Here is a 22,322-nt window from a genome sequence, read left to right on the forward strand (position 1 = left end):
GCTCCGGGCCGGGGACACCGCGCCCCGCCTCCTTAAAGGAGCCGGGACGCCGTCTCGGCCGCGTCGGCGCCGAGCGCGTTCGGGAGACGGCGGGCAGAGCGGGCCCTCTGGGCGCCTGACCTGGGCCCCGCCCCGGGGGCGGCCCTGCCGCCTGGGAAGGGATGCGGAGAAGTCGCCTCCGTGTCCTCCCCTCCGGAGAGCCGGACCCAGGACGCGCCGCGGCCGGAACGTCCGGGTGAGCGCTGCTCGGCGCGGCGTCTAGTGCGGCCCTCAGGGCTCCCTTCCCCTCCCTGCCCGGGGGTCTGGGCTCCCCCGCCCGGGGGGTCTGGGCTCCCCCTCCCCGGGGGTCTGGGCTCCCCCTCGGGGGTCTGGGCTCCTCCCTCCCCGGGGCCTGGGCTCCTCCCTCTCCGGGGGGGTCTGGGCTCCCTCTCCCCGGGGGTCTGGGCTCCTCCCTCCACGGGGGGTCTGGGTTCCTCCCTCTCCGGGGGGGTCTGGGCTCCCTCTCCCCGGGGGTCTGGGCTCCTCGCTCCACGGGGGGTCTGGGTTCCTCCCTCCCCGGGGTCTGGGCTCCTCCCTCCCAGAGTCTCCGGTCTCCCCGCTTCCTCCCCAGAGCACTGTCTCCACTCTCGGGGTTCCGCCCCCCCCCCCGGCTTTGTGCAGAGGACCGTGCTGCATCTGAGCGCCTTTTCCATGCCCGCACACCTGGCGGCGGATGCAGGGCAGATGCGGGACGGGGAGGGCGCATGGGAGCGCGGGCGGGGACTGTGGACATAGCGGGCTTGGAAGGTCCACAGCCCCCTCCCCCTCTCCCCCCTTCCCCCATACCCCAGCCAGATCAGGTGTACGGAGGAGTCTCCCCCTCCCCGCACCCCCGGTTCCTGCGGGACCTCACCTGGGAGCTCACACGTGTTTGTCCAGGGGTCACGCGGCCTCCAGCTCCCTTGAGAAGGAAGCACAGCGTGGCCCCCAGTTAACGCGTGACTCAGGGACAGCTCCCAACCCAACTTCGGGGAGCTACTCTGAGGAGGGGATGTCGAGGGTGGCTGCCAGTCACAGGACAGGTGCCAGTGATTGGGTTGGTACCTGTCCAGAATACTGGATTTTGCACAGTTTAATTAGCGTTACATATTTTAAAATTTATTATTGTCCATAAGAATTTTCTGTCCTTCCTGTTTTGCTTTTTAAATTCATTTTCCAGTTCTTTTAGTGATTAGAAAGGAATCATAAGTTGTATTTACAGGATTATAAGTGCTTTATCTTTTAACAAATAGAATTTACATCATCTAACTTGTTAAAGTGTAAAATAGGCTTTTCGGGTAAAATCCTCTGCAAGTCCCGTTGGGTTAGCTCGCTCCCGCCCAGGTGTCTCTGCCTCCTTCTTTGCTGCTGTTTTCTGCCTGGACGCTCTGGTGGAATCTGGCCAAAATGCTCATGACAAACCGTCCACTGCAAATAACCCTCCTGCTTCCTTTTTTCCAGAGGTTCTGCATCTGCTAACCCTGATCCCGCTGGACCCTGGAGGCTCGCTCTGGAATTCTCTCCTGGAGCTCTGGTGCCAGGTCAGGCCCCGCTCCCCCAACGTAGGGCCAGGGGTTCAGCTGGGTGTGGGAATTTTAAGAATTCATTATAAGACCAAAACTAGTCCAGAGTGTCTGTTTTCAATAATTAAAAAAAATGGCAATAAGAGGGACTTCCCTGATGGTCCAATGGCTAAGACTCCAGGCTCCCAACGCAGGGGACCCACCTTCCGTCCTTGGTCAGCGAATTAGGTCGCACATGCTGCGACTAAGACCCGGGACAGCCGAATAAGTGAATAGAATTTTTTAAAAAGGAAAATATATGCCATTTATTTAAAAAAATAGCAATAACAAAATGACACCATTTACTGGAGAGAAACATGTTACAATTTAGTAGTCCATAGGATTTGGTAGTTGAATTGGAAGGTAAAATCAGAAGTTTATGAAGAAGGAATGATTCATATTTTTAAAAAGTATTTATTTGATCGCGCTGGGTCCTCTCTGTGGCTTGAGGGAGCTTCAGCCTTTGTTGCAGCCTGAGACCTTTAGCTGTGGCCTGTGGGGACCAGTCCCTGTGGTCAGGGATTGAACCCAGGCCCTTTTCTCTGGGAGCACAGAGTATCAGTCACTGGACCGCCAGGGAAGTCCTGGTTCACATATTAAGGGTCTGTAAGTAATTTCAGCTTCATGTTCATAGACATCTATCAAAAGATAGACGCTCTTTTCAGTGGACATTATGACTACGACTGAAATTCTCAAAGGTTTCTCCTTAAAGTGACTGCGCCCCTTGGGTGTTGGGGGAGGGAGAACCTACTGCAGGGACTTGTCTGTGGGAGGAGCTGTCACAGTGGACAAAGGGCGTTATTCCCGAACTCTCTGTGCAGCAGTTTATTTTTCTGAAGTTTGAAATCTATAAGAGATTTGCTTTCTGTGATCTTTGGAGAAAACGTGTGTGTCTAGGTCTGTGCCATTAACTCAGCATCTGAAGTTTGTGTCTCGGTTTTGAAAAATACTGAATGTGCGCACATCTGAAGTTGAGCTTGATTTCTTTCCCTCGAAACAGTAGAATCTTAGCATGTGAGTCAATAAAATAACAGATCAGCACATATTGCTGGTATCACTGTGATTGGTCAGTGGTTGGTTTGTTTAAGGTGGTAACATTTACTTAAAGCTGTACTGAAACTGCACGGGAAACAGTAATGCAAACAGCCATAGTTGTGTATCCTGGCTCGTTGGAAAGTGAGCTGTCCAGAGTCTGTGGTCCTCTGGGAGACGTGGGGACACAGAGGGTCTAAATGCATACTGAAAAGATTCCTGACTTCATCAGAATACTGGGCCAGCGTGCAGTTTTCAGCGGGTGACTTCTAACTGTCATTCTGAACGTGGGTCACTCTCCTGTTCAGTGGTGGCCTCTTCAGGGTCTGCCTGGGACAGTCGGCCCCACTCGACCACGGGCCACAGCCCCGCAGCAACCTCTTGTGCCTTCGTGAGCTCTCTGTTGGCTCTGAGTTCTTGGTTTGTTTGGGATTCTTAGAAATGCATGCTGTTATTTTTGCTGCGTCTAATCTACTTTGCCTGGGAAACCAGATTAAACTCATTAGAGCTGGGATTCCCAGTGAAGTGAACAGTATTTGCACGTTGTAGAATGCCACATGCGTCCTGGAAACAGGGGCCTTTGCGCTGTCCCTGGTGTAGGGCTCGGGCCTCACTGCCCGGCTCAGGGGTGTCGGGTCGCCTTCTGCTGTCCCGCGTCTGCACCTCTCCTGTGCCCGCCTGCCTCTGTGGCCATCCTTTCTGCTTGCCTCCTGCACAGCCTCCACCCGCGCTTCCACCAGGCCTCTTCTAGGCGGCACAGCCCCTCGCCCCACAGGCAGCGCTAAGACCCGGGCCCTGTCCAGCCCTTCACCCGACAGGTGGTGCTGAGACCTGGGCCCCAAGCCCCTCACCCCACAGGCGGCACTGAGACCCAGGCCCCGTCCAGCCCCATGTGTCCCACAGGCAGTGCTGAGACCTGGGCCCCATCCAGCCCCTCACCCAACAGGTGGCGCTGAGACCTGGGCCCCAAGCCCCTCACCCCACAGGCGGTGCTGACACCTGGCCCCCGTCCAGCCCCTTGCCCCACAGGCGGGGTGTTCCAGGCTTCTGCCTGAGGCCCCCCTGAGAGAGGAAGTGGAGGGGCCTGGTCTGCGGCAGGGAAAACGCTCCAGTGTGGCTGTGGTTTATGACTGTTTCTTTTCTGTCCTTGACATTTTGTTAGCTTGCACCTGTAGACTTGTGCTGGAAATCGGACCGAGGTCCAGGTGGCTCAGGGAAGTGGACGGTGGCCCAAGCCGTCTCGTGACACTTGAGCTCCGCCTCTGGCCCCTGGAGCTGGTTCCCGGCCCCTCGTCTGTGATGGGGAAGCGGGTAGCGTCCCTGGGCCTTGAATGGGATTGGTGTGTGTTGTTTGCACATGGTAGATGTGGTACATACATGAGGCTGAATTTCCCTTAAAAAATTGCCTTTAAATTCAGGTGTAACCTTCCAGGCACCGTACTCTACATTCAGTATTGACTGTAATCTAGATGCCTTAAATAACTCAGGTGTTTCTATTCATCTAGGAAAAATAACATTTTCCTCAGAAAAGTGATAGCTTTTAGTAATTATGTAATACTTTAATCTCAATAGCAATGAATCATCCTTCAACTATATGTGACAGTTCGTCTCTTCTTCAGCTGAACACGTGTATCTGAAATGCCCGCTCATCATAGCCAGAGTCCCTGGGCAGCCCGGCCCTGTCCCTGAGGCTAGATCATGAAGGTGCCGGGGAGGAGCCACTTCTGGATGTGGCTTCCATTCCTGCAGCTGCTGGTGAGCGGCGCAGAGCAGGAGGGCGTGGCGGGGCCCGCTGTTGAGCTGCCCCGTGGCCGGGGGGCGGCCGTCCCGCAGAGGAGGCCGTGGGTCCTGGATGGCTGCAGGAGGCTCTCCGGGCTCCTGCGCCAGAAGGCTGCGGTATTGAACAAGCTGGAGGACGCGATCAGAGCGGTGGAGAGGGACGCCAGCCTCTCAGACCAAGAGAAGCTGTTCCGGGTGCACACGCTTGAGATTTTCCAGAAAGAGCTGAATGAAAGCGAGAACTCGGTCTTCCAGGCCGTGCATGGCCTCCAGAGAGCGCTCCAGGGTGACTACAGGGACGTGGCCAACATGAAGGAGAGCAGCCGGCAGCGCCTGGAGGCCCTGCGGGAGGCGGCCATCAAGGCAGGTCCAGGGCTGGGGCGGGCGCGCCCAGGGCTGTGATCCGGCCCAGCGTGCTGCGCAGGGCCACACCTGAGCTCGCTGGGTCTCTCACGCGCCTGCCCGTGGGAAATCCCTGTGTCCTGAGAAGAGCGGCTTGCGCTCTGCAGTGACCCCACGTGGAGGCAGGCCCCCTGTGCTGCTGCCGTGTTTCGAGTCTCTGATGAGAACTTTTAGCACAAAAGCTGATTTTCTTCAAGGCCCACACTCTGAAAACTAAAGTGTTAAGGTAGCTTTAAACAAATGTATACACTTGAATTAAGGACTTTGATAAAGGATACTTCTAAAATTAAAAGAAACTATTGTATCCGATGTAATATTTATATAACATTTTAAAGCTATCATTTACGCCATCTATTATGTGGCAGACACTTTAAATATACAAAGTATCATTATTGATCTTGCTGGAAAGGCTATATTATTACAAGCTTTAAAAGTGAGAGGATACAAATGATTAAGCTTTTTTTCACCCAAGTGGGTATTTCTGCCAGCAGTAAGGTGATGGGGTGTGTAGCTCCCGGGTCCGGGACCTGCCTGCCTGTGTGCTTCCCTGCTGTGTGCGACCGGGAACCTCTGAGCTCGCTCCTGGCGCGTGCGCGGGCGGGTTCCCTTCTTAATAAGCATCACTCTTCATTTCCCACTCATGAACAGGAGGAGACAGAATATGTGGAACTTCTGGCAGCAGAAAAGCATCAAGTTGAAGCCCTTAAACACACGCAGCATCGAAACAAGAGTCTGTCCCTGCTAGACGAGATCCTTGAGGACGTGCGGAGGGCGGCCGACCGTCTGGAGCTGGAGATCGAGGAGCACGCCTTCGATGACAATAAGTCGGTGAGTGGCTGCCGCGCTCCCTGCAGGGGTGTGCGGCTGCGCCGGCTCACACGTGTGTGTTGGCACAGGCTGGAAACACAGGCAGAAGGGCAACACTGTGCCCCGGAAAGGGCCTTGTGTGGCCCCGCAGATGTGCACTGGTCCCCCTGTCTGGCCATCGTTGCACCCCCGCACCCCTGCCCCTCGTGGCCCATCTGCCTCCTGCCTGACAGAATCCTGGAGGCGTTCCTATCTCTCTCTCTGTGGGATACATGAATTTGAACGCATCTGGCTGGTTTCAGTGACGTGACATTGTTCCTTCCTGAAGGTCAGAGGGGTCAATTTTGAGGCGGTCCTGCGGGTGGAGGAGGAGGAGGCTGACCCTCAACAGAACCTCAGCAGGCGGGAGGTGGAGGAGGACCTGGGCCTGAGCATGCTCATCGACTCCCAGAACAACCAGTACATCCTGACGCGTCCCCGAGATGCCACCATCCCACGGGCTGACCACCACCTCATAAAGGTAGCAGGGCCCCCCGCCCCTCCCCCGTGATGGGATTCATGTGTTCTGGTTCTGTAGTTGTTAGAACCCCCTGGGAGCGAGCCGCAGCTCCTCCCCGGATGCTTGGGAGGTGCCGCGAACCACGCCCCACCTCCTTGCCTCCGTCTCCCCTTCAGGGAAGGCAGGGCGCTGTCCCCCATGGCTGGCGGCCCCCTTTCCCCCGCTGACCGGCGTCTCGCCCTCGTGCAGGACCTCGTCAGCATCGTGATGCTCTCCCTGCCTTGTGGCTGGCTCTGCACCACCATCGGACTGCCCACCATGTTCGGCTACATCATCTGCGGCGTGCTGCTGGGGCCCTCCGGACTCAACAGCATCAAGGTCAGAACAGAATCTGCTGTGCAGGACCTGCTGAGCTTAAATCGAGGAAGGTGGCCGTTTCTTATAAAGCTCATCAGAGATGTCCTTTAGAATTTAGTAGGAAATCTCTAAAGTATAGGAACATTGTTGTGTTCCTTAATGAGTGAGCATGTTGCCCAGAGAAGATGACCCTGTTCACGTCTGTAAGATGATACTTGTTTTAGAGATTCTCCGTGCAGTACTACAGCAGACTGGGTTACTCAGACGCTGAAGGAGCTGGATGTGCTGGATTAAGTACTCCGCAGTGCTGGATTAAGTACTCCGCAGTGCTGGATTAAGTACTCTGCACGCTGAGAGGCTGAGAGCTGAGCAGTGATGAGGCCGTGGTGTCGTGCGGCCAGGGGCGTATAGGGCGACCCAGCCAGCTCCTGTGGAGGCCGCTTGCCGACGAGCGGCTCTTCTGGCAGTGAGGAGAGAGTCCCCGGCCTTGTGTTCTCTCAGGAAAGCACAGTGTGGACACGAGGGAAAGAGAAAGCCAGGAAGCAGCATCCTGGTCCCCTGCCGCGGGACCCCTAACGCAGGGCGTGGGAGGGCATGTCCGTCCCCACCCTGCCCGACACTGCCCTGCGGCCTTGCCCGCCTCAGCCCAGGCTCCCCGCAGACCGCACAGGCCAGGCGGGAGGCCTTCACGCTGAGCAGTCCTGACCGTGGACAGGCTGCCGGGTGAGAAGGGCCGTGCTGCCGGCCGAGAGCCCAGACTCGGCGGGGAGACGTACGTGGCCGCCGCCTGGGAGCCTGGTTTCATTCATGACTTGGCTTTTAAGTGGCAGTTTTCGTGTGATGAGACGGCATAAAGGCTGTCGGTGGAAAATCCCCTCCTGCCCTGTTCCTCCCTCTTGCCAACAGTAGAGACACAGACGTATTTTCCTTTCCGTTTTCTCTTAATAGCAAAGAATTAAGGCTATCAGATCCAACTGGATACTATGAAAATTGTTCTTGATAAATCACCTATACCATGGAAAAATAATATAATTATAATAGATAAAGATACCAAGATAAAAATCCAAGATCATACTAGCCAAAAGTGGGAGTGGGTAATGGAGAAAGTGTAATTGTACTTAACTGTACCCCAGTATTTATCTTTCCTGATAGGGAGTTAATAGACTTTCAGTTTCTAAGTCAAGAAGTGTAGGTTTAAGTATGTTACTTTAAAGTCAGGTTGGAGCCCAGTTTTCAAAAGCGGAAAAATAGTAGCAGTAAAGAAGTGTGAAAAGCAGAAGACATAAGAGAAGCAAGAGCAAACATGTCTTATAACAAATATACATGGAATAAACTTCGCTATGAAAAGACGCAGGTTCGTAGATGGTGTCGGGAAAAAGCGTAAACAAGGTCGACTCAAAATAAAATGACTGAAGGTTGAGAGTGAAAGGAGGAAGATGCTGGCAGAAGCGGCCGGGTTGCTGCTGTTCACGGCCTGTGGACCATGGACGTGCCCGGTGGGGCCAGGGCAGCAACTGTCGCACGAACACCTGGACTCTAGTTTCACGTGTTCAGGAAACACTGGAAAAACTGACCAGTTGGTGGCCGCCACGAAAACCTCAAATGTAAACAATGTGCATAGCACCAAATACACAAGCAGCGTTCTCTCCTGTAGAGCAGGGACACCGGGTGAACGCTTCCGTCTGTTAGGGCCTGTGGGGGTGCCCGCCGTGGCCCAGGAGGATTCCACACTCCCTCTCACCAGACCCAGGGAACGTGAGACTCTTATCAGTTAAGCTTCAACCTCAGCGTTAGTGCCTCCCTGTCCCCACAGGAAGCCAGTGGGAGGAAGTAATAGAAATGTAGTGGCAGTTAATGAGCTTGAAAACACATGAATTTGTGAGCTGGTTCCTAGAAAATAAATAAAAACATTCCTCCAGCTGATCGAGAAAAAAGGAAGAAAAGCACCACACTCAGGAAGCCCAGATCTCAGATGTAGAGGAAGTCCAGATCGCTCGTTTTTCTTTTTTTTTCTTTACTAGGCTTTTGGGGTAGTCCCACTGAGTTAGGATGATTCTGTGAATATCTTAAATGCGTTGAATTACATGGTTTTAAACTCTCTTGTTTTTCAGTCGATTGTGCAGGTGGAGACGTTAGGAGAATTTGGTGTGTTCTTCACTCTGTTCCTCGTTGGCTTAGAATTTTCCCCAGAGAAGCTAAGAAAGGTGAGTCCACTCGTGTGCTTGTGGTGGTGCCTAACACGCTCTGTGCTCAGCCTAACACGCTCTGTGCTCAGCGTCCACGTTCGTGGCTTGCCCAGCAGAGTAGAATATGATGTTATAGTTTGATGTTATTTTTGGAACATAAATTTCAAAAGATAAATTTTTTTTAAGTGAAAATACAACGAATAAGTGGAATTAGCTTTTATGTGTCTAATTCCAGACCAGGTCTTAGAAGGGATACGTTCAGACTTACTAACTTATGGGTCCCACCAGGAGGGTCCAACTCTGCCAGAGGCTAAAATACCATAGGGATTGAAAATTCAGCGTGTTACTCTAGGGGAAGTTCCTGGTTCTAATTCCTAAATGAGTGGCAGATTTTGACTTAACTGCTCTGTCACTGTGAGATGAAAATACCTGAAAGATTAATAGGCACGCTTAGGGCTATGTGTATCGATAAGCATTAAATTAGTGGAAGCTGCAGTTCCCCTAAGTGGCTTGGCTTCTAGAACGATTACTTGGAAAGCTGGCGTATTCCAGAATGGAAACGGAGTTAGATTAGAAGTAAATTAATGAAAACCACTCTGTGTTTGAACAGACACATCACGTAGGAGGAAAAAGCTGATGGGGACAGGATGGGGTGGTGATGGACGCCGCTGGCTGCAGGAAGGGCAGCTCCCAGGTCCCTGGGTTTTCACGTGTGTTCAGTTTACAGACGTTCACAGCAGATGGTGTTGCCTTGAGGGTGGGAGCGAGGGGGCCAGCGTCTGGCCCCCACGTGTCCCTGGCTTGGCCGTCTTAGTCACTGGCGTCCTCATCCAGGCCGTGAACACTGGGGAGACGCAGGTGTCCTCTGGCCCGAGTGCTGAGATTCACCCTTTCCTGCACTCAGGTCTTCAGTGTTGAACGAGCGCGGTGTCGCCCACCGTGACACCCCTGTCTTTGTCGGGGTGACGTTTGTGATGCTCTGGGGGTTTTGCACCTGTCGCTGCAGCCTGAAGCAGGGCTTACAGGGCAAGTGTGTGTCCTGAGTTGGGGCAGGAGCCTGGGAGGGACTGGCCCCTAGTGGCTGCCTTTGGGACTGGGGTGAGCTGGGGTCTCTGACGGCCCCTCAGCTCCGACATCCCCAAGCGCCACTGAGCTCTGGCTGCTCCCCGCCTGGCGGCCCTGACCCTTGACCTGCACCAGGGGCACACCCCACGGCTTCGTAGGCAGGCTGGAGGCTCGGCGTGTTGGCTCTGAGCTGACAGTTCTCTCGCTGTGTTGGGTACGTGTGGGAGATTACTGGTAGGGCTTTGAGGTGTTAGTAACTGTGGGCAGGCCCCTCTCGAGGCTTGGGTGAATTCTCCCAGACGCCTGATGAGAGGCTGTTCAGAGATGCCTGGCTCTGCGAGCTCCTTCCTGGGCCTTGTGGCTGAGGACATCTCTGTTCTGCCGTTGGGCACCCTGGATTTGTCGTTTATCCTTAAGCCACCTGGGCCGCCCCGGTGTGTCCCAACCCCGACCCCAGGATCAGGGACAGGCGCTGTTTCCATTAGAAGAGGGGCCATGGGTCCTCGGCTCCAGTTGTGTTCTGAGGATGGGGTGCACACGGAGAGGGAGGGGCGTGCTTAGTCCTCAGCAGTGCCCGGGGCTCAGGGGTCACGTGTGAGCACCTCAGTTTCCTGGTGTTGTGCCCTGCGTTTACTGCAGAATCGCTTTCTACAGGGCCACCTGGTTCCTGAGCAGGGGCGCTTCTGCTGCTTGGGGCCGTGGGCGCTGAGGCATGTACACGTGGTCCTTGGGGCCATGGGTCCTGAGGCGTGTGTGCATGTGCTCCTCGGGGCCGTGGGCTCTGAGGTGTGCGTGCAAGTGCTCTGAGGCATGTGTGCACGTGTTTCTTGGGGCCATAGGCTCTGAGGCATGTACGCACATGCTCCTCGGGGCCGTGGGCGCTGAGGTGTGTGCACGCCCCTGTGCTCCCCCAGGTGTGGAAGATCTCCCTGCAGGGGCCCTGCTACATGACTCTGCTCATGGTGGCCTTCGGCTTGGTCTGGGGCCACCTTCTGCAGATCAGACCCACCCAGAGCGTCTTTATCTCTGCCTGCCTGTCCTTGTCGAGCACACCTCTGGTATCCAAGTTCCTCGTGGGCAGCGCCCGCAGTGACAAGGAAGGTAGGTGGGCGTGTGTTCCAAGTGATGCTGGAGTTGCCTGACCCGAGTCCACACACTCTTAGTGGTGTCTTCCCGAGCAGGCGACATCGACTATGGGGCATTGCTGCTGGGGATGCTGGTGACTCAGGACGTGCAGCTGGGGCTGTTCATCGCCATCCTGCCCACACTCATCCAGGCGGGAGCTGGTGCTCATGCCAGGTATGCTTTATGCTGTGCTTTAGTGCAGTTTGTTTTTCTGGCTTCAGATCATTTGTTTATCGAAATACTGCTTAGCACTTTTTCCCAAAGACATGGAACTTGTGCAGCACAGGCTCAGAGCTTAGTGACAGCCGTCACACCCCTGGGCTCAGATCCAGCTCCATGGCTGTGGGCATTCACTTTATTTCTTCCTTTCTAACCTGTATGCTTTTTCTTTCTTTTTCTTGCCTTATTGCACTGGCTAGAATTTCCAGTGCTTTGTTGATGAAGATGGTAAGAGTAGATGTCCTTGCTTCTTCCTGATCTGAAAGGGAAAGCATTCGTTCTTTTCTTCATTTAGTGTGATGCTAACTGGGATTTTTGTAGTTATTCTTTATCAGTTCCCGGGTTGCTCGGAAGTTCTGTCTTGAGTGCATGTTGGATTTTGTCAGATGCTTTTTCTGTACCTACTGATATGATTGTATGGCTTTTCTTCTTTACCCAGTGTATATGGTGGGTTACATTGATTAATTTTTGAAAGTTGAACCAGCATTGCGTATCTAGAATAAATTCTACTTGGTTATGGTATATAAATCTTTCTATGCATTGCATCATCTAATTTGCTAGTATTTTGTGGAGGACTTTTGTGTCATGAAAGATACTGGCATGTTGTTTTCTTTTTTATTCTCTTTATCTGCTTTTGGTATTAGAGTAATATTAGGCTTGTAAAATTATTTGGGAGGTGTTCATTCCTCTTCTGTTTGCTATTTTCTGGAAGACATTGCATAAAATTGCTGTTAATTCTTCCTTAAATGTTTGGCAGAATTCTCCAGTGAAACCATCTGGGTCTTGAGAGTTCCTTTTTGAGAGTTTTCTGGAATTAGAAATTCAGTTTGCTTTATAGTTACAGGGCTGCTGGAATTATCTGTTCCTGTTGTTGAATGTGCTAGTTGGGTTTTTTGAGGAATCGGTCCGTTCCATTTAATCGTCAAGTTTATAAGTGTAGGCTCGTTTGTCGTACTTTCTCTCCCTTTGGTGTCTGAGGTCTGCAGTGATTGCCCCTCTTTGATTCTGCAGTAGCCCTTTCTCAGAAGCAGCTCTTTGTTTCACGGGTTGCTGTCTGTCTGCGGTTTCGCGTCCATTGTTTTCTACCCTCCTTAGTATCGCTTCTTCCCTTCTGTTCGCTTTAGGTTTATTCTGCTCTTCTTTGTCTAGGTTCTTGGTATGAACTCCGACTATCGATTTGAAACCTTTCTTCTTTTCTACGACAAGTATTTAGTGCTATACATTTCTCTCATAGCACTGTTGGCTGCACTCACTTATTTAAACATTTTGAATTTTTATTTTCATTCAGTTAAATGCATTTAGGATTTTTCCTTTGACACTTCCTCTTTGATCTGTGGATTGTTTAGAAATGTGTTGCTTAATTTCTAAGTGTTTGGTGATTTTCTTGTTGTCTTTATTTTATTGATTTCTAGTTTGATTCCACCATGGCAAGAGAACACACACTTTGTTTCAGCTCTTTCTCATTTGTTGAGGTTTGTCTTCTGGCCCCAGATATGATCTGGTAAATGCTTCAGAGTCGCTTGGAAACAAAATGTGTGTATTTTTATCATTGTTGAGTGCTCACGTGTATCAGCCATTCCTGTTTGTTCGCACGTTGTTCAGTCTCTCTGAATTCTTGCTGTAGTTCAGCCACCTGTTGAGGGAGTGGTTGGAAACCTCGGTTGTAACCCCGTTGTCCGCTCCTCCTTTTAGCCCTGTCAGCTTTTGCTTTATGTGTTTGGGGCTCTGTTGTTTGGTGCATTCATATTTAGTATCATTTTGTTTCTAGTAATCTTTCTTGCTCTGAAATTCACTTTATCTGATATTGATACACATAGTCCCTCCTGATTATTTTTTATTCACGCAGCCCACAGTACACCTTCTCTTCCCTTCAGCTTTCAGCCTCTTGTACTGTTGTATCTGAAGCGAGTTTCTTATGGACCACGTTTTTTTGGATGATGCTTTTGTGACCGGCTCGGCAAGTCTTTGTGCCTCAGTCGGTGTGTTGAGACATTTGTGTCTGAGGTGAACACCGTCGCGTTGGGGCTCAGTCGGTGTGTTGAGCCATTTGCGTCTGAGGTGAACACTGTCACGTTGGGGCTTCAGTCCTGACGTTTCATTTTGTTGTCTCCGTTTCTTGTCCTTTTCCGTTTCCCTTGCATCCCAGCGGCACTTGCTTATTTTTAAGCATTCTGTCTTAGTTTGTTTAGAGTGATTTTTAATGTGTTGCTTCCTGTGGCTCCTTCTGTGACTCGTCAGGCGCCACAGTATCCCCACGTGGACTTGGTCACCGCTGTTAGCATTTCACCGTTTCTTGGAGAACGTTCCACGACTTGTGTGAAATGTGGATCCTGTTTCCTTCTAGGGCTTTTTCCTCCCCTACTTTATAAATGTAATTGTTGTATTTCGTATTTTCTCTACTTATGTTGAGTACTGTTATCTGATGGCTTTTTAAAGTTTTGCTTCAATGATTAAATAGGATTTTTAAGTTTTATTTTATTTTTGTTTACCTTGCCATGCAGCTTACAGGATATTAGTTCCCAGCTAGGGATTGATCCTGGGCCTCTGGCAGTGAAAGCTTGCAGTCCAGGGACTGCCCTGGACTGCCAGGGAATTCCCCTGAAATAGGATTTTTGAAGCTCATGAGAAGTACTACTTACTATACTTCCTGTCTTTCACCCATCTGACTCTCCTTCTCCTCCCTTCTGTGCGGTCTCCTTCCTGCTTGAGGACTCTGGCCCCTGTCTCACTGTTAGCCTGCTGCGGGCAGCAGGCTCTCTCGGTTTCCCCGTCTGAGCGTCTCCCCACTTCTTCCTGAGGGTGCCTGTCCACGGGGTGGGTGTCTTCCTTCCAGGGGCAGCAGGCTCTCTCAGTTTCCCCGTCTAGTCTGAGGGGGGGTGTCTTCCTTCCAGGGCCTGGTCGTGTGTGCTGCCCCTCCCTCTGGCAGCCCAGCGGGGAACTGGCTCCTTTGGGCTGCATTTCTCTGGAGCAGCACACGGCTCCGCTCCGGCTGTTCTTCTTTTGTTTTAGTTTTCAGACATGGTTTACAGCGTGTCCTGGCATCTCGGTCGAGCTGACGGCGCACGCGATTCCGAGGCTGGCATCCTCCCAGACCGCTGGCCTCTCACTTGTCCCCGGGCGCCCTCTGGCCTCTCCTGCGAGGCCACTGATCCCACTGCTGCCCTGCCCCCCGAGGCCTCCCTCTACGTGGACGCGCTTGGGCCGCAGCAATGAACCTGTGAGCCTGTGACTCTCTCTGGGTCTGCTCTGCGCGGCGTTCGTTCGGCTCCTTGCAGCCACAGGTTTCCGTCTCTTGCCTGATTCGGGGATTTCAGCCCTGGTTTCCTCAGGTGCTTTTACAGTCTCCCTCAGCCCTCATTCCAGGACCCCATGGGGCCTACACGGCTCTTCTCTTGCCTCCCGGGCCTCCAAGATGCTTCTTTATCAGTCTGTTTTCTGTCTGTGGTTCAGACTGGGTAGACTCTGTCCAGATGCTTCTTTATCCGCCTGTTTTCTGTCTGTGGTTCAGACTGGGTAGACTCTGTCCAGATGCTTCTTTATCCGCCTGTTTTCCGTCTGTGGCTCAGACTGGGTAGACTCTGTCCAGATGCTTCTTTATCCATCTGTTTTCTGTCTGTGGCTCAGACTGGGTAGATTCTGTCCAGATGCTTCTTTATCCATCTGTTTTCTGTCTGTGGCTCAGACTGGGTAGACTCTGTCCAGATGCTTCTTTATCTGTCTGTTTTCTGTCTGTGGTTCAGACTGGGTAGACTCCGTCCAGATGCTTCTTTATCCGCCTGTTTTCCGTCTGTGGTTCAGAGTGGGTAGATTCTGTCCAGATGCTTCTTTATCCGCCTGTTTTCTGTCTGTGGCTCACACTGGGTAGACTCTGTCCAGATGCTTCTTTATCCGCCTGTTTTCCGTCTGTGGTTCAGAGTGGGTAGATTCTGTCCAGATGCTTCTTTATCCGCCTGTTTTCCGTCTGTGGTTCAGACTGGGTAGACTCTGTCCAGATGCTTCTTTATCCGCCTGTTTTCCGTCTGTGGCTCAGACTGGGTAGATTCTGTCCAGATGCTTCTTTATCCGCCTGTTTTCCGTCTGTGGCTCAGACTGGGTAGACTCTGTCCAGATGCTTCTTTATCTGCCTGTTTTCCGTCTGTGGCTCAGACTGGGTAGACTCTGTCCAGATGCTTCTTTATCCGCCTGTTTTCCGTCTGTGGCTCAGACTGGGTAGACTCTGTCCAGATGCTTCTTTATCCGCCTGTTTTCCGTCTGTGGCTCAGACCGGGTAGACTCTGTCCAGATGCTTCTTTATCCGCCTGTTTTCTGTCTGTGGCTCAGACTGGGTAGACTCTGTCCAGATGCTTCTTTATCTGTCTGTTTTCTGTCTGTGGTTCAGACTGGGTAGACTCTGTCCAGATGCTTCTTTATCTGCCTGTTTTCCGTCTGTGGTTCAGAGTGGGTAGATTCTGTCCAGATGCTTCTTTATCCGCCTGTTTTCTGTCTGTGGCTCACACTGGGTAGACTCTGTCCAGATGCTTCTTTATCCGCCTGTTTTCCGTCTGTGGTTCAGAGTGGGTAGATTCTGTCCAGATGCTTCTTTATCCGCCTGTTTTCCGTCTGTGGTTCAGACTGGGTAGACTCTGTCCAGATGCTTCTTTATCCGCCTGTTTTCTGTCTGTGGCTCAGACTGGGTAGATTCTGTCCAGATGCTTCTTTATCCGCCTGTTTTCCGTCTGTGGCTCAGACTGGGTAGACTCTGTCCAGATGCTTCTTTATCTGCCTGTTTTCCGTCTGTGGCTCAGACTGGGTAGATTCTGTCCAGATGCTTCTTTATCCGCCTGTTTTCTGTCTGTGGCTCAGACTGGGTAGACTCTGTCCAGATGCTTCTTTATCTGCCTGTTTTCCATCTGTGGCTCAGACCGGGTAGACTCTGTCCAGATACTTCTTTATCCGCCTGTTTTCCGTCTGTGGCTCAGACCGGGTAGACTCTGTCCAGATGCTTCTTTATCCGCCTGTTTTCCGTCTGTGGCTCAGACTGGGTAGACTCTGTCCAGATGCTTCTTTATCCGCCTGTTTTCCGTCTGTGGCTCACACTGGGTAGACTCTGTCCAGATGCTTCTTTATCCGCCTGTTTTCCGTCTGTGGCTCAGACTGGGTAGACTCTGTCCAGATGCTTCTTTATCCGCCTGTTTTCCGTCTGTGGCTCACACTGGGTAGATTCTGTCGGTTTGTCAAGTCCCCGGGCCCCAGCGCCTGTCGTTGCCTCTCTGCTCTTCAGCTCATCCAGCTTCGGTTAGTATGTTGTTTAGTTGGATAATTTCCATTTTATTCTTTTTTTTTAAACTTCCATTTCGTTGTTGAGATTTTCTGTTTTTTTCTTCCCTTTGTTTCAAGAGGATTTTTAATTGCTATTGAATCATTTTTATGACAATTGCTTTAAAATCTTTGTCAGATAATTCTAACGACGACTGGGTCTTGATGTTGGAATCTCACTCAAGTTGTGGTTTTCCTGATTGTTGGAGTTTTGTATCTGATGAGTCTCTGATTCTTTACTCATTTTTAAAGCCAGAGGCCCCACGTTGAGGTGTGGTGGGGGGTGGGGGGGTCATCCTCCTGCTGGGCCCGGCCTGGGGGAGCTCATCGCCCGTCGGCAGGTGGAAGCATTTTATATTTTATATATTTGCCTTTCGCCAGATGTTATACTGAATTTCAGCAATCCAAAAGTGATTCAGATATCTGCTCCACTCCCAGGTAGCTCATCCCATTGGGGAGGGTAGGAAGGGCAGCTGGTTAACTGAGATTCCCAGGGGTGGAGGCCCCCAGCTCGCCATCAGCCAGCCCCACGGCCTGGGTGAGGTAGCTTCCTGGACACGCTGGACGTCAGTGTCCTCACTGGCAGGATGCAGACGCGGTGGGAGTAGCCTGCCTTCTGGATGGTGTGTGCGGGTCGCCAACGGGAGACTCGCAGAGCCGCGAGCGCGACCCTCGGACATGCAGCCACCAGAGTCTGTTTAGCAGGAAGGCAAGCTAACTGTTTGTCCCTTTGACCCTAAGCTGTTTAACTGTCAGAAAAGCAACCTGAGTCACAACCTTATTTCTTCTGCCTACAGATTTTCAGGGTAACTGAACAAAATTCTGGACAGAAAAAGGATTTTAATTTTAGCTGGAGGTCGCTTGAGTTCTGTTTGAGATGTACAGTAAGTCACTCCCAGGAGATGAGGGGCCTCCTCCCGAAACAGAAGCAGAACCGAGGGTGCTGGGCCCCCGCAGAGCGTGGGCATCACTTGGGAGCAGGCCCCTACTGGCTAGACAGCCGCAGTGCATGCAGAGAGACTGGGAAAGCTGTTCTTTTTCTATCTTCCTGATTTAAAGCTCATCCAGTACAGGTCCTGGTCCCACTGATTTTGTTCCAGTTTAGTCACGGATGCTATGTTGACTGAGAACTTTACTGACAAGGCAAAGTCCCCTGCGTTGTGTTAAGACTGTAGAAACGGCAGCAGCACGTACAGCGTTTCTCGGGTGAAGCTGGGGCTACCGTGTGCCCCGGCCCCTCCACGCCAGGGCGTGTGCCCCGCAGAAATGGGAGCGCCTGTCCCCAGGCGTCTCCTGTGAGTGACGGCAGCACGGTCCTGCCTGAATCACACACTGATGGGGATGAGTCTTACCTGAACGTGTGTTACCACAGTAAACAGAAACGCTCGTGTGAGTATTCATGGCAGCATTGGTCACACTGCCTTTATTCTAAAAAGAGCTTCGTGCAGAGCCCTTTTCTCTGTGACGGAGTGACAGGGGCCTCCAAGCTCTGGCTTGGGGTGAAGGACTGGCACCCCCAGGCGGGAAGCCTGCGGTGTTCAGGGCGCGGTTGCCTTATGCAGGATTTCAGGTGGCGGTTAACCTTGGAGAGGAATTCTATCCCCTGCCCTTGGCAGGGACACATGAGCTGTCAGCCGTGGATCTTTGCATCCTGAACAGCATACCTGCTCCAGAGTGTTTGTTGATCACAATACAATTCAGCCTCTATATTTGATTCAAGTAACTGAGTTTCTGAGGTTAACGTTAAATAGATTTTATTCCAGCATTTGGGAATAAAGATGTGTATGATCTGGGTAATTTGTTGTGTAACCTTGAAAAGGAACGGAAGGTCTTTCTGCTGGACTGGGGCATGCCTTGGGGAGAATAAGGCCTGTCTCTTTCCCCAGCGTCGCCATGGAGGCCCTGCGGCTCCTGGCCCTGGTCGGGCAGGTCCTCTTCTCGCTTGCCGCCGTTCTGCTCGTCTGTCTGCTGGTGAGGACCTACCTCGTAGGCCCTTACTGCCGGAAGCTGCACGTGGAGAGCAAAGGGAACAAGGAGATCCTGGTCCTGGGCGTCTCCGCCTTCACCTTCCTCATGCTGACGGTAACGCCCGGCCTCTCGGCATGCGCATGGCTGGGGCAGGGCTCTCTGGCTCACGCTGCTCACGGCTGGCGCGTGAGGCACTGTTTCCACGTGTGCGCCGTTGCGCTCACGCTCCCGGCTGGGGTGCCCGCGTGTCTGTCCTGCACGCCTTACACCTAAGGCAAGAGTCAGTGTGAAATCGTTTTCATCGTGTTTGATGAGAACGAGCTAGTTTGCAGCATAACTTCTGCTGCTGTGATGTGAGAGGCTCACATGGAGGCTGGTTTTGGATGGAGCCTTTCCAGCTGGTAAAGAATCCGCTTGCCATGTGGGAGACCTGGGTTCGATCCCTGGGTTGGGAAGATCCCTTGGAGAAGGGAACGGCTACCCACTCCGGTATTCTGGCCTGGAGAATTCCATGGACTGTATAGTCGATGGGGTTGCAAAGAGTCAGACATGACTGAACGACTTACACATACACATCCCAGCTGAGGCACAGGCTTCTTGTAAAGGAGGGCGGAGTTCCGGGAGACCCTGTAAATAGTCCGAGTTGTGGCGACATTACCTGCAGGACAGCAGCTGCGCCCCTCGACGTGGGCCGACCTACCTCGTGTTCAGCCAGTCAGCATTCACGCACGGTCCTGGGACTGGCCCGTGACTCCAGGCCTGAGGCCGCTGTGGGTCCACGGCCGTCTGTGCGCGCTGTTTGCTGTGGCGGCTGCGAGCACTTTGTCCGCTCCCTCCCGGGCGTGTTTTGGGCTCCAGCATCGTCGTCTGTAGGGCCTGTGCTGCTCTTGTCTTGGTTTAACCCGAGTTAAACACACATCTGCTCCCTTCCTGCAGGCACCAGGGGGTGGGCACAGGTTCCTATGCCACGTTTTTAATGCTCAGGAGTCGGGCAGTTTATTGATTCAGGATAGAGAAAATGTATGACAAATACTTGTTCTCACTCAGAAATCCCACAGCAGTCTCCCTGAATGGTGGTTTCACCTGGTTTATGGCTGCTCCTTCTCGCCTGTGGGCAGTGGCTTGGCGTTTGCCACTGTGTCCTCCCCGGGGTCCTCCCAGGATGCTGGGCGGGGGCCAAGGAGCTGGTTGTGGGGTTCTATGGGGACCCCTCTGGCGTGAGCCTCCTGGCAGAGACTCTGCCGCGTGTGCCCGGCATGTCCCGTGTCCTCCCCCCAGGTCACCGAGCTGCTGGGCGTGTCCATGGAGCTGGGCTGCTTCCTGGCTGGAGCCCTGGTGTCCTCCCAGGGCCATGCTGCCGCCGAGGAGGTCGTGTCCTGTGTGGAGCCCGTCCGCGACTTTCTGGCCATTGTGTTCTTCGCGTCCATAGGTGACTGTCCTCCAGGGCTGATGCCCCTGCTGGGTCTTGTCTGCTCACTCGTGTTTCTACTAACAATTTGTGCGGTGAAAACAGTTCCTGTGGAGGCTAGGGACTGAGGGACTCTCACTGAGGAGGGCAGGTCTGAGCTGAGGGACATGGGCTTTTAACAGGTGGTCCTGCGTGGCCCCTGCTTAGCAGGGTGGCAGGTCCACATCAGCGCATCCACACCAAGTGTGGGGGGATTTCTGATTTTAATACAAAAAGCCCAAACTGGTGTTCAGGCTGCTTCCCTGGGAACACCCGTGGGGTGGGGGAATCAGCCTGGCCCCTCACTCACGCCGGGCACTGCTTGGTGGGCCTGATCAGCCCCAGAGACGTCGAGTGCGTGGCTGTGTAAATGGGCTCCTGGTTTGGTCCTGGTTCCTGAAGGCCAGGCCTGCCGCGCGGGGCTCTGGGTGGGATGGGTGGGGAGACCCCCTGTCCCTTCCTGTCTTGGACGCAGAGGTGCAGGGAGTCTGACCGCCTGGCCTTGGAGGGTCACCCGCCCTGTCCCCGCAGGCCTTCACGTGTTCCCCACCTTCGTGCTCTACGAGCTCACCGTCCTGCTGGTCCTCACGCTCTCGGTGGTGGTCATGAAGGTACGGTCGTGCTTGTGAGCTCCACTCTGTCTTTGGTTTACCCAACACCCCGCCCGCCGCTTCCTGCCTGTGTGACCCCTGCCTCCCCTCCTGCACCCCGCGCCGCTGGGACAGCTCGGGCTTCTTGGGTCAGGGTGAGGCTCCATCTCAGACTCTGTTGAAAATGGGGTCTTAGAAGCTGGGAGTGAGAAGCTCTGGATCGTCCAGGGGCCCTCACTCTGTGCTTTGTCTTGTCCGGAGTATAAACACAAACCCCAGTCTTGTACCAAACGTGCATTTTAACGGCCCTGGAGAACTATCTTGCCACTTCCCACTTGTATCCTTTGTGGCTTCAGACTCTTGAAGTGCCTGTGTTAACATGCGACCCGGGTGCAGAGGGCGGAGGAGGGGTTTACAGCGAAGGAGCCACACACCCCCAGGCTGCTTTGCCCAGGCCTCACCCACAGTGTGTTAAGAGGACAGTTGCATCCTGACCACTGCTCCATACTCCTGGGCAGCAGGCCTGGTCTCCCCGGGGTGGGGGTGGTCCAGTGTCCTCTCGTGTGGCACTGTGGTGGGGCCGAGCAGGCCGCTCTGGTGGGCTGTGGTGGGGCCGAGCGGGCCACTCTGGTGGGCTGCATGACCCACCTCCCCGGCAGTTCGTCTTGGCAGCCCTGGTCCTGTCCCTGCTCCTGCCCAAGACAAGCCAGTACGTCAAGTGGATCGTGGCCGCTGGGCTGGCCCAGGTCAGCGAGTTCGCACTGGTCCTGGGGAGCCGGGCACGCAGAGCCCGAGTCATCTCCCGAGAGGTGAGTCTGCCCCGGGGCTGGGGGTCGGGGGTTGGGGGTGCAGGTCGAGGTCCCGGGCCCTCCGTGGCCCCACCCCTGCTGCGGAAAGGCCCGCCCACCCACTGGTGCCCCGCCCCCACCACAGGAAGCCCCCCCCCCCCCCCCCCCCGCTGATGCCCCGCCCCCGCAGGTGTACCTGCTCATCCTGAGCGTGACCACGCTCAGCCTCCTCCTCGCCCCGCTGCTCTGGCGCGCTGCCGTCGCCCGGTGCGCGCCCCGGCCAGAGAGGCGGTCCAGCCTCTGAGGACCCCGGCCAGGTGACCGGCGGAGCTCTCACCGCTCCTGGACCTGCTGTGCCCGCACTGGAGAGTCTGGGGAGGCTGCCTCCGTGTAACGCTGACTTGGCGGTTGTGCCTGGATGTGCCTTTTCTCCTGAAATTACCGTTAACTTCATGTTGTTACTCCATCACTTTGTGTGTTTTCTTGGTAAGGAAAAAATTAAGGAGGCTTTTTTATTTATTGAACAACTTTTTGTTGTAATCTGTTGGTCAGTACTTATTAAACGTTTCTGTGATGTGAGCTTTTAATTCTGACAGTTTGGAAAGTTACTTTTAATACTTAAAGTCTGTGTTTTCTAGAGACAAAGGTCTTTTACATGTCTGTTTGTTTTTTATTACAATTTTAAAACACTCTCGTGTCAATTTGTATTAGAAATACCATTTCTTTAAAGTATTTTGTTTTGAATCATGAGACTATGCATTCTTAATAAAGATCATTTATGACCAAAATATAAATAATTGAAATTTATTGATTTCATTAGATTTTTATGTTGAGCTCATCTTCGTTGATTTTTTTAAATAAAGATGTGTCCCCTGTTACCTCACTATTTGAGAGATCGCATAGATGCATAGCTATCTGTGAAGGCTAAGTTCTGACTTTAATTCTCAAAGTGTATATTGGTGATTATGTGCCCCATTTTAGAAAACCATGCAGCTAAGATCTGATCCTTACAAAGCTTTCCTGAAGGGGTGCCTAAGTGGAGAGTTTCTATAAATACAGGCCTTAAGAGCCCAACAATTTGACCAGAACCCTTGGCATAGAGGGAGACACGTGAAGGGTGATTATGGATCACAGACATAAATTAGGAGTTGCAGTAATATAAACTAAAACATTAAGATGAAGT

General features: G+C 52.9%; 1 protein-coding gene across 2 annotated transcripts; it reads left to right on the forward strand.

Moving 5' to 3' along the window:
• The first annotated feature begins 16 nt into the window (after window positions 1-16).
• Window positions 17-21,933, forward strand: TMCO3 (transmembrane and coiled-coil domains 3). 2 transcript variants are annotated; one of them, XM_027558037.1, is made up of 14 exons: window positions 17-235; window positions 1,480-1,559; window positions 4,185-4,754; window positions 5,442-5,621; window positions 5,929-6,120; window positions 6,349-6,477; window positions 8,568-8,660; window positions 10,622-10,808; window positions 10,889-11,006; window positions 18,233-18,428; window positions 19,593-19,743; window positions 20,293-20,372; window positions 21,011-21,160; window positions 21,330-21,933. In XM_027558037.1, the coding sequence occupies exons 3-14, from the start codon at window positions 4,311-4,313 to the stop codon at window positions 21,441-21,443; spliced, it is 2,034 nt and encodes a 677-aa protein (XP_027413838.1). In that variant the 5' UTR covers window positions 17-235; window positions 1,480-1,559; window positions 4,185-4,310; the 3' UTR covers window positions 21,444-21,933. The 2 variants fall into 2 exon arrangements, with proteins under 2 accessions (XP_027413838.1, XP_027413839.1); XM_027558038.1 differs by having other exon boundaries at window positions 40-235; window positions 4,232-4,754.
• Window positions 21,934-22,322: the final 389 nt, after the last annotated feature.

This window comes from Bos indicus x Bos taurus, chromosome 12, assembly GCF_003369695.1.
Source record: "Bos indicus x Bos taurus breed Angus x Brahman F1 hybrid chromosome 12, Bos_hybrid_MaternalHap_v2.0, whole genome shotgun sequence".
Classification (NCBI taxonomy): Eukaryota; Metazoa; Chordata; class Mammalia; order Artiodactyla; family Bovidae; genus Bos; species Bos indicus x Bos taurus.